General features: G+C 56.7%; 1 protein-coding gene across 11 annotated transcripts in view; it reads left to right on the forward strand.

Moving 5' to 3' along the window:
- The window catches only part of SPEG (striated muscle enriched protein kinase), a 58,770-nt gene that overhangs the window by 9,522 nt on the left and 35,019 nt on the right, over window positions 1-14,229 (forward strand). For 8 of the 11 annotated variants that reach the window (XR_009730563.1, XM_061385927.1, XM_061385914.1 and 5 more), the window contains 5 exons: window positions 415-504; window positions 587-923; window positions 3,761-5,061; window positions 7,115-7,258; window positions 7,639-7,821. Coding sequence is in view for 10 of the 11 variants with exons in the window: in XM_061385927.1 (XP_061241911.1) it covers window positions 415-504; window positions 587-923; window positions 3,761-5,061; window positions 7,115-7,258; window positions 7,639-7,821 (2,055 nt within the window). In the remaining variant the exon portion in view is untranslated. The other 3 variants (XM_061385869.1, XM_061385944.1, XM_061385851.1) reach the window with 2 other exon arrangements.

Below are 14,229 nucleotides of genomic sequence, written 5' to 3' on the forward strand. Positions count from 1 at the left end.
AGTACGACTCTGAGGTGACTCCCCTTTGTTCCTGGGTACCGGAACCCAGACTTTAGAGCCTTGAAACGTAGGATCTTGTTATTTGGGGGGCTGTGTGGGAACTTAAGTTATCACTGGCGGAGAGGAGGGGGAGGGGCTACAGCCCTGCAGTCCATCAAGTGGCTGGGTGGGAGGACTGCAGGTAGCTTTGAGGGCACTACCACGGAGGCAGGGGTGAGGAGCCAGAGGACCGGCATGGGAGGGGTGACCCCGAGGCTCCCAGGATGGGCAGCGGGATGTGGGGAGCTAAGGCGAGAAAGGATAGATGATGGAAGTCCTGATGGCGATGTGGAGCCTGCTGCGGGGGAGGCAGGAGGGAAGAGTCGGAGTCAGGGGGAGGGAGAGCCCTGCCCACACAGACCCTTTCTCCTCCAGACTCGGAGACAGGCGAGGATGACATCAGCGACGGGCAGGGGACCCAGCGCCTGGAGCTTCGGGATGATGGGGCCTTCAGCACCCCCACGGGTGAGCTCTCTGGGGTGCACACAGAGCCAGCAGGTGGCCTTCCCTCCAAAGGTGCCTGGCTTCACTGTGTTCCTCTCTCTAGGGGGCTCTGATACCCTGGTGGGCACCTCCCTGGACACGCCCCCGACCTCCGTGACAGGCACCTCAGAGGAGCAAGTGAGCTGGTGGGGCAGCGGGCAGACGGTCCTGGAGCAGGAAGCGGGCAGCAGGGCTGGCACCTGCCGCCTCCCGGGCAGCCCAAGGCAAGCACAGGCAACCGGGGCCGGGCCACGGCACCTGGGGGTGGAGCCGCTCGTACGGGCATCTCGAGCTAATCTGGTGGGCGCAAGCTGGGGGTCAGAGGATAGCCTTTCGGTGGCCAGTGACCTGTACGGCAGCGCATTCAGCCTGTACAGAGGACGGGCGCTCTCGATCCACGTGTAAGTAACGGCCTTACCTGGGCCTTTCACTGTCCCACCTCACCATGCCGTCCCGCACTGCCCCTCACCGTCCATTAGCCTCCACACCCCATGTCCCCTGCACCATCCATCCCTCTGTGCACTTCTCCACCCCCCCCACCATTGCTTCCTCTCCTGGCCCCAGCTGCCCACTCTGTCTTCCTACACAGCTCCATCCTCCTCCTGTTCCATCACCACCCACATGCTCCTGCTCCCACCTGTCCTGGCTCACTGTGCCATCTCCATGGTCTTGTGGACCCCTATCTCCCTTCCTTGTCTCCCGCAAGATCTCCACTCTCCCGGGGGCCCTCTCCTGCCTCGCCCATTCAGGCTCCAGTTGTCCCCAGGATCCCCACTCCCCCCCCCATCAGGGGCCCCCTCCGTGCCTGCTGTCTCAGCAGCTGCTGCCTTTTCATCTCTGCACATTCCTGTTCCCATGTGGGCCTTTTTCTGGGAGGAACGGAACCTTTCTGCACGGCAGCTCCCGGGAGAGCAGGAGGGAGCGAGCGAGAGCACAACCAGGAGACAGAAGAGAGCGAGGTGGTCAGGGGGTTGTTGGGGCCAGGGGCCTGGGAGAGCAGGGGGATGTGAAGTGTGTGGGCCGCAGGGGGCTGGGGCAGGGTGGGGTGGAGATTGGGGGTTGGGGGGGCTAGGCTGGAGGCAGAGGGCTCGGAGTGATGGAGGTGGGGGCATGTGAGGACCCCATGTGGGAGACGCCTCAGGGTGGGGTTGAAGGTGGTCCTGGGAGGCTACGGTGAGGAGCGGAGGTGTTGGAGTGAGATGTTGGAGCCGGTTTTGGGTTTTGGAGATGTGGGACTGGCAGATACAGAAGAGAGTGCTTTGGTAGAAGAGGGGAGTGGCTGATGAGAGAGGTTATCAGGGGGCATTTGGGGAGCTGAGGGGGGCCTGATTTGTGATGGGTATGGGTGTGTGTGTGGGAGGTACCACCATGGAGGAGAAAGAAAGGGCCTGGTGGGGGGAGGCCTTTTTTGTGGGTGGCTGAGGTGGCTGGTGGTAGGCAGGGAAGAGGTCTGGGGGCAGGTGCAGAGGAGGCGCCCTTGCTTTATCTGGCTGGCATTAACCAGGCGCTCCCATGCCCTGGACTTGCCTTTTCCTTCCCTGCCTTTCTTTGCCAGGCCCCAGCCGGAGCCTGGAGTTGCTATGGCAACTTCCGAGGAACCCATTTCCTTAGTGATGTCTGTGGTACACAGGCTGGCCTGGAGCTTGAAACTGCCAGCAAGAGATCTCCTCTGCTGTCCCCAATTTCTCTCCCTGCCTCACCCAGTTCCCAGAGGCCGTTCCTCAGGGACTCTGCTGTCCCTCCCCCAGAGTAGACTCTGCCTCCCTGCAGGTGGCTGGTTGAGGTTTTTCTCCCTAGGGCACTCTAGATTGCATGCCCCCCACCCCCACCCCATACCCTGTTGGAGGTGAGGTTTGCTGTGTAGGCGGCTGACCCAGGTAGCCTGACACTAAGGCGCTGGAGAATTTATGCTTATGGCCAATACCATACTTTTTTTTTTTTTCAATACCATACTATTTCTCCCGTCTCTGTGCCCCCAGAATTCCAGACATATTGGAGGGAATAAGGGCTTAGAAACCAGACTACTGGGCTTTCAATCTAGCACCAACTATTTCCTAGCTATGTTACCTTGGTAAGGCACCTCACCTCTCTAAACCTCACTTTCTTCATCTGTAAATGGAGATAATAACAGTCCTTGTCGCAAAGGATTGTTGTGAGGATTAAATGACTCAATGCATTTTAAGCATTCAGTACATGCTTGACACACAATAAGTACTCAATGAGCCATTTCATAAGTTTTTATTAAGCTCTCTCTAATGTGTTAGGTAGGATGCTAATATCTCCAATTCCTTTTCTCGCTAATCTCTATGTTTGGTGTGCCCCCAAGAGTCCAGATGGGGGAAACTGAGGCCCAGCTCTTGGGCATCAAAGTTCTGGAGGTGAGAGGGGCAGTCTGGGGCTGCCCAGCTCCTTTCTTCCTCCTCTTCTCCCACACCCACTGTTCAGGCCCACACAGTAGTTATTTTGGAGCTGAGTTATTCCTGAGCATACCCCTTTGGGGAGCTTCTGTGTTTCTCAGGGGGTGGTTTCCAAGGACTCAAGGTAACTTTCCCAGGGGCAGGACAAAGTCAGAGGCCTTGTACCGGGGGCAGATTAATCAAAGGCACGGGAACCTGGGTACCCTCGTCTCCCACTCCAGGGACCTCAGCTGTCACCTGCTGTCAGCACTGGTGGGGGCTCAGGTCTGAGGAGCTGTTAGGCAATCCCAGGGATGAGGGTATTGCTCCTGGAAGGCGTGTGCCTGTTCTTCCTGGGGCACAGTGAAGGGGTATGCCCTGCTGAGGAAGGGCAGGGCTGTGGGGGCCAGCTGGGGGCAGGAATGAGTGGGAGGCTGAATTCCTGAGAGGGCCCCGCCCCATCCCACCCTCCCGCCTTCCCTGCCCACTTCATCTTTTGGGTCTTCAGCCTCATCCTTCCCCCCCCCCCCCACTCAGTTTCTGTTTGTGCTGTTTCCCAGCTTCTGGGGCTGGGGAGAGGGGGCTGGCCAGAGCCCCTGGGACTGAGTCTGTTCCTGGACCCAGCCACCAGCCCAATCTTCCGGGGCCAGAGCCGCCAGCCTCTCCCCAGCACCTGCTCTGGCTGTGCCTTCCTCTTGGCGGGTGGGGGGGCGGAGGAGGGGCTGGCCGATGTCACCCCCAAGCCTTCCCAGCATGCCCACCGCCCGATTCCTGTCACGACCTGAAGGTCTGGGAGGGGAGGCCCCCTGAATCTCCTGCCCCTCTTCGTCTTGGTCCCGCAGCAGTGTCCCTCAGAGCGGACTGCACAAGGAGGAGCCTGACCTTCAGCCTCAGCCCGCCAGCGAAGCCCCCCGTCGCCCAGCCCTGCCGCCCCCCTCCAAATCCGCGCTGCTGCCCCCACCGTCCCCTCGGGTGGGTAAGCGGCCCCCGCCGGGAGCCGGCGGCCAGCCCCTGGCCACCCCCACGCCGCCGCACCGGCGCTCTCGGGAGCCGGTGCCGCCCGAGGACGCCACCGCCGAAGAGAAGCGAGGGAAAAAGTCCAAGTCGTCCGGGCCCTCGCTAGCGGGCACGGCGGAGTCCCGGCCCCAGACGCCCCTGAGTGAGGCCTCGGGCCGCCAGTCGGCGCTGGGCCGCTCCCCGAGGCTGGTGCGCGCTGGCTCCCGCATCCTGGACAAGCTGCAGTTCTTCGAGGAGCGCCGGCGCAGCCTGGAGCGCAGCGACTCGCCGCCGGCGCCCCTGCGGCCCTGGGTGCCCCTGCGCAAGGCCCGTTCGCTGGAGCAGCCCAAGTCCGAGGGCGGCGGGCCGTGGGGCACGCCCAGGGCCTCGCAGGAGGAGCTGCGGTCCCCGGCGGGCAGCGTGGCCGAGCGGCGCCGCCTATTCCAACAGAAGGCGGCCTCGCTGGACGAGCGCACGCGTCAGCGCAGCCCTGCGTCCGACCTCGAGCTGCGCTTCGCCCAGGAGCTGGGCCGCATCCGCCGCTCCACGTCGCGGGAGGAGCTGGTGCGCTCTCACGAGTCCCTGCGCGCCACGCTGCAGCGCGCCCCGTCCCCCCGAGAGCCCGGCGAGCCGCCGCTCTTCTCCCAGCCCTCCACCCCCAAGACCCCGCGGGCCTTGAGCCCCGCCGCCGCCCAGCCGCCCCCTGCGAGCGTCGCGGAAAAGCCCGGGGATGAGCCAGGGAGGCCCCGGGGCCGTGGGCCAGCGGGCAGGACGGAGCCGGGGGAAGGCCCGCAGCAGGAGGTTAGGCGCCGGGACCAGTTCCCGCTGACCCGGAGCAGAGCCATCCAGGAGTGCCGGAGCCCGGTGCCGCCCCCCACCTCTGAGCCCCCCGAGACCAGGACGAAAGCTCCCCCGGGTCGGAAGCGGGAGCCCCCGCCGCAGGCCGTGCGCTTCCTGCCCTGGGCCACGCCGGGCCAGGAGGGCGCTGCTATGCCCCAGACCTTGGAGAAGAACAGGGCGGGACCCGAGGCCGAGAAGAGGCTGCGCAGAGGGCCAGAGGAGGACGGTCCTTGGGGGGCCTGGGACCGCCGAGGGGCCCGCAGCCAGGGCAGAGGTCGCCGGGCGCGGCCCACCTCGCCTGAGCTCGGTAAGGCCTCGGGGAGGGTAGAGAAGGTGCTGAGTGAGACCTGGGTGGGAGCATGTCTGGAAGGAGCGAGACTGCTAGGCAGTTGCGAGGGTGCGGTTTCAGAGGAAAGGCACGGTCCCAGGTTCCAGTTTGAGTGAAGGATTGTTGAAGGCCCCTTGTATATGACCTGTCCGATGGTGAGAGTGTGAGAATGTTTTGATGGAGGCTGGGCGGAGCGGAGCTGTGAGCAAAGATCCCATGTCCAATGCCTTCTATAACGTCCCTTGGGTCCAGTGGCCTGCTGGGCTGTTGGGTCAAGGATCTAATGGTGGGGGGAAACCCTCCACACCCCCACTGGTCTGTGGGGGAAGAGACCAAAGGCCATCTCAATAAGTAATTGATCATGTCCCTCTTACTGTTAAGCTTAGGGCCAGCCAGTTCTCAGTACTGATCTTCTCATCCCCATACATCACCTGACCCATCAGGGCTACTAAGATCTCACTCAGCCTCCCTTCTAGCCTCATCCCTCCTATCTTTTGAGTCCTTGCGTGGCTGAGCTGACTGTGATCACATGCCAACCAGTGTGTTGTCGCCCACTCCTGTGGATGGTGGCCAGTACCCCAAATGCCTCTGCCCCTAACTCTGCTCAACTGAACATCAACTGGGGCCACTTCTGGTGCGAGACTGAGGAGCCATCCTCAGCTCACTCCTGCCTCTGCTGTTTTTCCAGGCCAGATATGTCAACCCCCTGCTCTTAGGACACTGTTGGTGTCTCTCTCAGTGCACTTAGCACTCCTCCCCCGCTTTTTTCATCACATTATTCTTCATTTTAGTAGTACTGTCTCAAAATCTTTAGAGATGACTAGGTGCCTATTCATCGTTCTACTAGCCACGTTATTGAGTGTCCACAGCCATGTTCCAGGTGTTGTGTTAACTGGGTGTGTTACTTTATTTTAATCTATATGCCAGTTTTATAGGATGTTGGGTGTTATTTATCAGCTCCATTTTACAGATAAAACTGAGGCACAGAGATTATCTAACTTGTCCAAGGTTTTGTACCTAGAGAACAGCATAACATCTTCATGGCTCTTTTGGCTACAGACACTGTGCGTTATCTAGCTCATGGGTTGTGTTAAGTCACTTTAGTCGTGTCCAACTCTTTGCAACCCCATGGACTGTAGCCTGCCCAGGCTACTCTGTCCATGGGATCTTCCAGGCAAGAATACTGAAGTGGGTTGCCATTTTCTTCTCCAGGGAATCTTCCCAACCCAGGGATTGAACCGGCGTCTTTTAGTTCTCCTGCATTGGCAGGCGGATTCTTTACCAGTATCGCCACCTGGGAAGCCTGTTATCTAGCTTATAGAAGGTCAGAATTAGAAAATACCCAGAGAGAGTCACGACCGTGGAGTTTTAAGGTCTCTTTGTGCGTAGGAGCTCTCTTCCTGTGTGTGTATGGTCTCTTCTGTAAGCAGGGACTGCCTCTTATTTCTTATTGTGTCCCTGGTACCCATACGGAGTAAGTAGTAAGTGCAGTGTTACTGTTTGGTGAATGGACACAGTCAAAGCTGATCTTCATGAGGCCTCTCATGGCTACCGGAAGCACCTGCTGCTCCCTTTTTAATCCAGTGGCATCACTAGTTTGACAGTTGACCACACATTGCCCTGTCACACTAGCATTGCTTAGGTCTTGGGTTGCTATTGGCTTGTTCTCTGTTTGGAAGCTTATGAAGTTGTGTCCTCCTCAGACCACCTTGCACAGGGCCTGATCTATGATCACTGATGACTGATTTGTGTAAAGACAAGCACAGTGCAGTCCCTGTCGTCCTCCAGAAACCAGCCTCCTAACTGTGGCTGAAATTAAGCAGCCAAACCACCATAGAGTCCCGCCGCCCTGTTCTGTTTGAGAACTCCCTTCTGTTTTCCTTTCTTCCCTGTCTCAGGAGCTTCAGGAGAGAGACCCTTTGGTCTCCAACCCTTGCCTTCCAGAAGGCCCTCTCTCTGGGTTTGCCCCCTCTCCCCCAAGTCATTCCCACAGGGACATGTCCCCTTACCCTCTCGCCCATGTGTCCTGCAGAGTCTTCGGATGACTCCTATGTGTCTGCTGGAGAAGAGCCTCTGGAGGCCCCTGTGTTTGAGATCCCCCTGCAAAATGCAGTGGTGGCCCCAGGGGTGGACGTGCTGCTCAAGTGTATTGTTACCGCCAACCCCCCGCCCCAAGGTGAGCTCTAGGCCTGGGGTCAGGCTAAGATTGAGAGAAGGAGGGGAGAGTCTCCCTTCCCTGCCTCCCACCCCAGTCCTTGGGGGGAATGGGAGGGAGGGGGTACGGGGAGTGGGCGGGGAGATCATCCATTCCATGGGGCTGGCCAGACTGCTGTGTCGTGTGTGTATGTGTGTGTCTGTGTGTGTTAGTGGGGTCACAGTCCCTTGAGAGAGGGGAAGGTGGGCCTGGACTTTTGTGACTGAGGGGCCAGTCCTCGGGATTCCCTGGGGTGGGGAGAGGAGTGCTGTGGGCCCTGTGTGGGGTGGGGTGGGGGGAGATTGGCCCCAGTGGGCCCCTGTGGGCAAGGACAACCTGGTCACCCCGCTGCTTCCCCACAGTGTCCTGGCAGAAGGATGGGTCCCCGCTGCGCAGTGATGGCCGCCTTCTCATCCGGGCAGAAGGCGAGCGGCACACCCTGCTGCTCCGGGAGGCCCGGGCCGCCGATGCCGGGAGCTATGCAGCCACTGCCACCAACGAGCTGGGCCAGGCCCGCTGCGCTGCCACGCTGGCCGTGAGACCTGGTAGGGAACCGTGGGCCCTGGGGCTGGCGGGGGTGAGCCACTAGTGACCCTTCCCACTCCTAGCCTGGTGCTTGGGCTCTCAACCAGTGTGCATTCTAGTCCATTCTCCTGGGTTGGCTGCTCTAGTGCAAGCATTTTAAATGGCCCTGCCCCCAAGGCAGTGGCCAAATTCCCAAGGCACATGCCAGAGACGCCAATTCATGAAGTCACTGAAGTGTGTCTTCCGACATCCTCTAAACGCCCTCCTTCCATGGCAGTTCCCTGAACCAGGTTCTGTGGGGAAAGCAAATTATCCTTGAGTCTCAGAGATAAAGAATCTCCTTGCTCAAAGGGTTTAAAAGCCATCAGGAGTCTTCTGAGGTCATTTTCTCTCTAGAATGGTCACCTCTATTCCCACCTCTTGTAAAAACAGATACTTTTAAGTGCCACAACCTTCCCCTGCTCCCTTGCTCCTTCAGTTGAACCCAGAGCCCGAAAGAAGATGCATCTGAGAGTACCTCTTGGGATATAGCTGAGGCTGCCTCGTTTTCTATTTTTATGAAAGTCCTTTCTTGGTGTCGGACTACTTCCTATGGATTTGAGCCCGGTTTCTTTCAGGTTGAGGACTGGTGTTGGTGTGCATTGCCAGTTCAAGTCATTCAGGTTGCTGGGCTGACAAAGTGCTGGCCCTGGGCAGTGGGGTGGGGTGGGGAGGTGAGAGAGGGTAGGGGGTGTTTCAAAAGGAAACGTCGAGCATGGGCTGTAGCCTACCAGGCTCCTCCGTCTGTGGGATTTTCCAGGCAAGGATACTGGAGAGGGTTGCCATTTCCTTCTCCAGGGGATCTTCCTGACTCAGGGATTGAACCCGGGTCTCCTGCATTGTAGGCAGATGCTTTACCATCTGAGCCACTAGGGAAGTTCATTAAGGAGATTACCACTGGGCAATCAACCTAGGTCAGCGGACCTGGGATAGAAGACAGTGCAGGGTAGATGAACCTGGTCCCTAGACTGGCCAAGCGGTCTCTTGGTGTTGTGAGATCCTGGACTGAGAGACATCAGAGCCCTGCAGGAGCCTGGGAATTAGGCGGGCAGGGGGAAGGGCTAGGCGTGCCTGGACAGGGAGTAGTACGCCTTGTTCTGTCCTTTACTTTCACTCCATGCTGCTGGGGACAAGATTACAGAGCCTGTTTGCTGTGGTCCTGGGTCCTCAGCACCTTCACGATCAGAGATTAGGGAGTTCTTGGCAGTGTCTGGCCTGAGTCCCAGTCCAGCATTAGGTCCTTTGGGTTGCACCTGTCTGGCTTTGCAGGCCTGCAGGTCTGCCTCTTCCTTAGCTTACATCCCCCTTCCAGGAGCCCATGAGTTAGGTATTCTCCTTCTGCGCGCCCCTCCCACCACGCTGAATCATACCCATCCCTCCACTGCATGCTTCCGTCCTTCCATCACCTCCGGGATCTGGCTTCTGACTCAGCTCCCCGCTCCTCTTTGGGGGCCCTGGCCTGGCTCCAGGACTCCGGTCAATACCTGGCTTGGGCTGAGATTTGGCCGAGGGTTGTATGTGCGTGGTGGTGGTAGTAGGGGGGGCAGTTTGCCTCAATACTGGCTCAGGGCCATTTGAAAGCCTTTTAAGGTTGGGAAGGAGGCTTGGGGCAAGGCAACTGTCAGCACTTGACTGGGAGTTCTATGTTCCGCCACATGGAACCTCCCTGCACTTTAGTTTCCTCGTTTGTAAACCAGAGATAATTATACCATCCTCACGAATGAAAGCAAATGTGTGAACGAGCTTTATGAACTGTAAAGCTGTAGACAAATGTTAGTTGTTAGCATTATTAAGGGGTGATGTTGAGCACAGGAGCATGGGTTTCCAGGAGGCTCCCAGAAAACTGCCTCTTCCTTTTCTGCCCTTCCTTCAGCCTGCCTGTGCCTTGGGGACTCCTTCCCTGCCCTCCCCAGGCCTGCGGCCCACAGCCCCTCTGTATTTCCCAGTCCCTGGGTCTTTAGCCCGCCACAGCATCTCTGTGCCTCCTCCAGCCTGGGGAGCCAGAAAGCTTCATCACATGAGTCAGCCGCACCAGGCACTGTGGCCACGGAGCAGTTCCCATAAGCCAGGCTGGCTGGACGGCCTCAGGGCTTGAGGGACAAGCACGTGAGTCTAGACGCGGCTGTTGTGGAGAAAGCAGATTTTCTTACCCTACAAGGCGCTGTTTGGTCCAGAGCAGCTGGACGGGGGCCAGTGGACCTAGAGAGCAGCAGGAATGGGCGGAACCTGTGGGTGGCACAGACATTTGGCAAGGGAGGGGGTCCCAGGCCTGGAGTCTGTGGGGATTGAGGGGGTGGGGCAAGGGAAGGGTGTCAGGCAGTGTGCTGTGGCTGGGGTTGGGAGTGTGTTGAGGGAGGGAGGGTATGGTGTCTTGTAGGAAGAGGTCTCTTGGAGCCACCTTCCTTTCTTGCTCCTTCTGGCCCCCCTTGGTAACCAGGGGTGGCTGCCCAGTACCCTCTTGGGCTTCCTCCCCTCAACAGGACAAGCTTTTGAGATCCGACAGATCTCAGTTTCTGGTTGGGAACTTCAGGAACGGGGGTAACTGCAGAACAGAGTTGCATGGGTGCTGGATTTGCAGGGCAGAGCCTGCCCTCGCTGCCTCTGCAGCCCCACCCCAGCCCTGGTTCCCTCCCCGCCCGCCCCACCCTGCTGGATAACTCTGTGGAGACCCAGTCGTGCTCCCAAAGGGAGTGTGTGTGTTGGGGCGAGTGGTGGGGGTGTGTGGGAGGTGAAGCTAAGCATTCTCAATGCTGCCCACATCCATCACACGTGCATTTACTGAGCACCAACTGGGTGCCAAGTGCTTCATGTCTCTGAACAGTTTCTTGTGTTTGGAGAGTGCCAGATACTTTTTTACAAACCCTTTGACATTTCTCCCTTCACTTGAGCTGCATCCCACCACATACACCCCTTGGAGAGGAACATTTCCGGGAGTAACATGGCGGCTTTACAGACGGGATGATGAAAGGGTAAAGTGGCAGAGTTCCACAAGGGCAGCAGCCTTTACTGAGCATCTGTAATCTGCTTCAGAATGTTAGAAGCAACAGGTGACTTAAAGCGATGGAAACACTCACCCATGAAACATAAATTTAGCATGGAAGGCAGAATAAGGTAACATGCTGTTGTTCCGTCAGTGAGCTGTAGCCGACTGTCTGCAACCCCATAGACTGCAGCATGCCAGGCTTCCCCGTCCTTCACGTCTCCCAGAGTTTGCTCAAACTCATGTCCATTGAGTTGGTGATGCCATGCAACCATTTCATCCTCTGTCACCCCCTTCTCCTCCTGCCCTCAATCTTTCCCAGCATCAGGGTCTTTTCCAATGAATTGGCTCCTCGAATCAGGTGGCCAAAGGATTGGAGCTTCAGCATCAGTCCTTCCAATGAATATTCAGGGTTGATTTCCTTTAGGATTGACTGGTTGGATCTCCTTGCTGTGCAAGGGACTCTTCAAGAGTCTTATCCAGCACCACAGTTTGAAAGCATCAGTTCTTCGGTGCTCAGCCTTGTTTATGGTCCAGCTCTCACATCCACACATGACTACTGGAAAAACCATAGCTTTGACTATACAGACCTTTGTCAGCAAAGTGATGTCTCTGCTTTTTATGTGATCAGGTCTTGTGTTGACTGGGTTCTCATATGTAATACAACACTGGGAGGTAGGCTTTATTATTATGCTCCTGTTGTTGTTGTTGTTGTTCAGTCGCCCAGTCATGTCTGACTCTTTGCAACACCATGGACTGCAGCACGCCAGGCCTCTCTGTCTTTCGCCATCTCCCAAAGTTTGCCCAAGTTCATGTCCGTTGCATCAGTGATGCCATCCAGCCATCTCATCCTCTGACGCTCTCTTCTTCTGCCCGGAGTCTTTCCCAGCATCATGGACTTTTCCAGTGAATCAGCTGTTCACATTAAATGACCAAAATACTGGCGTTTCAACTTCAGCATCAGTCCTTTCAATGAGTGCAGGCTTGATTTCCCTTAAGATTGACCGATTAGATCTCCTTGCTGTCCAAGGGACTCTCAGGAGTCTTCTCTAGGACCATAGTTCGAAGGCATCCATTCTTCAGCTCTCTGCCTTCTTTACAGTCCAACTCTTAATATGAGTTGGGAAGACCATAGCCTTGACTATATATGGACCTTTGTCAGCAGAGTAATGACTCTGCTTTTCAGCACACTGTCTAAGTTTGTCATGACCATGTTACAGATGAGGAAGTGGAGACTTGGGAAGCTTTAGCAAATTGCTCCAGAGCATCACTGATCATAGAACTTCCTGTGATGATAGAAACGTTCTTACTTGCCCTAATAGGGTAGCCACTAACTACAGGTGGCTGTTGAGGACATGAAAGGTGGCCAGTGTGACTGAAGAGCTGACTTTTTTGTTTTATTTCATTTTAGTTAAAGTGCACTGAAATTGTCTCAGGCAGCTGGTGGCTACCCTGTTGGGTGCTCAGCTCTAGGAGCAGAGGCCGCTGGAGGCCAGATCATGGTTTGAAGCCCTGTTCCTGGGTCTCCCAAGCTTGTCCTCCTAATCACTGCACTGTACCATCCCCTCTTCCGCTACCCGAAAGGGGTCAGGGTTCGAGGCACAAGGGTAAAGTTGTGCTCTGGAGCTCCCAGGGCGGGGGGCAGAGGCTGTCCATGCCCCCTGTGGGTGGGTCAGCCTGGGGGAGCGTTTCTGTGCTTCTTCTCTGGCTCCCCACCTTCCCTTCGGCTATAGTGCTGCTTTGTTTCCCTGCGTGCCTGGTGGCTGTGGTCAGCTCACCCCCACTGCAAGCTCTGGTCAGGAGGAGGGGAGACATGGGGGATTCACGCACCCAGGCCTCCATCCAGCTGCCTTCAGCCCTCCCCTCACACACAGGTCTTCTATATTTGAGTCTACGGTTCTAGCATTTTCCAGCTGAGCCTTGGCCCCAGCTGGTGGTGTGTTCTCGTCTACAACGCAAGGATCACTTTGTAACTCCTGGGCTACTTTCATTGGTAAGATTTGTGAGGGTCTGTGGGGCTAATGATTAGGCTAAGGACATTTGGGCCAGAAGATAAGGCTTAACAAAGCTCATTCTGGTCCTACCAATAGGACCAACACTATCATAATAGGGAAGAAGTGGTTTATTGGAGGTCATCAGTGTAAAAAGAGAGGAAGAAGAAATCATGGTGCCAACATCTGCTCCCCCACCACCCCCCTGCTTCTTCTGGCCCCTGGTCTTGGTCTGTTGCTCCAGAATCACAGGTTTTTCCTTGGGAAGGCAGCAGCTGCCCATGGAGGGGACCTTGAAATGCCACACGGCCCTTCTGTCCATCTTTGCCAGCGATTTGGACAGCATCTAAGAAAGCAGTGTGGTCCCTTGACCTGACTCAGCCCACTGCCACACTGCTCTCTACCGGAAGCAAGTTGCCCCACAAAAGCTGCTATCCCAGAGTGGGAGTCATCACGCACAGCTGGCAGAAGAATGAGGGGGTGTCCAGTGGTTAGGACTCTGTGCTTTCACCACTGAAGGCCCTGGGTTCGATCCCTGGTCGGAGAACTAAGATCCCACAAGCCATGCGGTGTGGCCAAAAAAAAAAGAAAAAAGAACGGGGACCTCATCCACCGTTAGTGCCAATTTATCTAAACTTGCGGCAGCCCCAAGTACGGAATTAACCGCTTCCATAGCTAGGTCAGGCCGACCACGTGAAATTCTCTCCGCTTCCAGATCCATTTTAAGCCAAAACAGAAACACTCTCAGCACAGCCCTTCTCCTTCTCTAAGCGGGGACACTTCCTGGCAGCGCCTGTGGACGCTCCCAGCTGCAGGCCAGCCTGTATCCTCCCTTCCCTCACTTCCTCGGCGGGGTTACCCAGCAGACATTTAGAGGAATCACCTCTAGAGGACCTCCCGAGACAGTGCGTGTGAAGAGTGGGCTGTGAACAACCTGACCACATATGTCAGTGCTGTGAGCGTCCGGCACGTTACCCCTTCCTCAGGTACCTCCCAGAGCTCCCCTTTGCCCTCAGAGTGAAGGCTGCACCCCTGAAGCAGACCTTGACCCCTTGGGCCTGAGCATGACCCCGCAATGGCCAGAGACACTGACACTGTCACGTCCCACTTCTTTCTTCTTTACCTAGTTTTGAGCCAGAAGGATGAGCTATAGTTCACTGCACACACTTTCTGCCTTTGAGCATTTGCTCAGCTGGTTTCCTCTGCCAGGAATGCTTTTTCCTACTTAAACCAAACTCTGAATTCTAATACCACCCTTCCATCAGTTCTCCCTTCTTCCCTGAGCCGAAAGTAACATCCTGTTCTCTGTATTCATCTGGCCCTTATCAGTAAGCCCCACTCTTGCCACCGTATTCATGCTTGATATTATGTCGTGTGGGTATCTGGTTTGTCATCTCAAGCAACTGGAAGTTTCTTGA

Source organism: Bos javanicus, chromosome 2, assembly GCF_032452875.1.
Source record: "Bos javanicus breed banteng chromosome 2, ARS-OSU_banteng_1.0, whole genome shotgun sequence".
Lineage (NCBI taxonomy): Eukaryota > Metazoa > Chordata > Mammalia > Artiodactyla > Bovidae > Bos > Bos javanicus.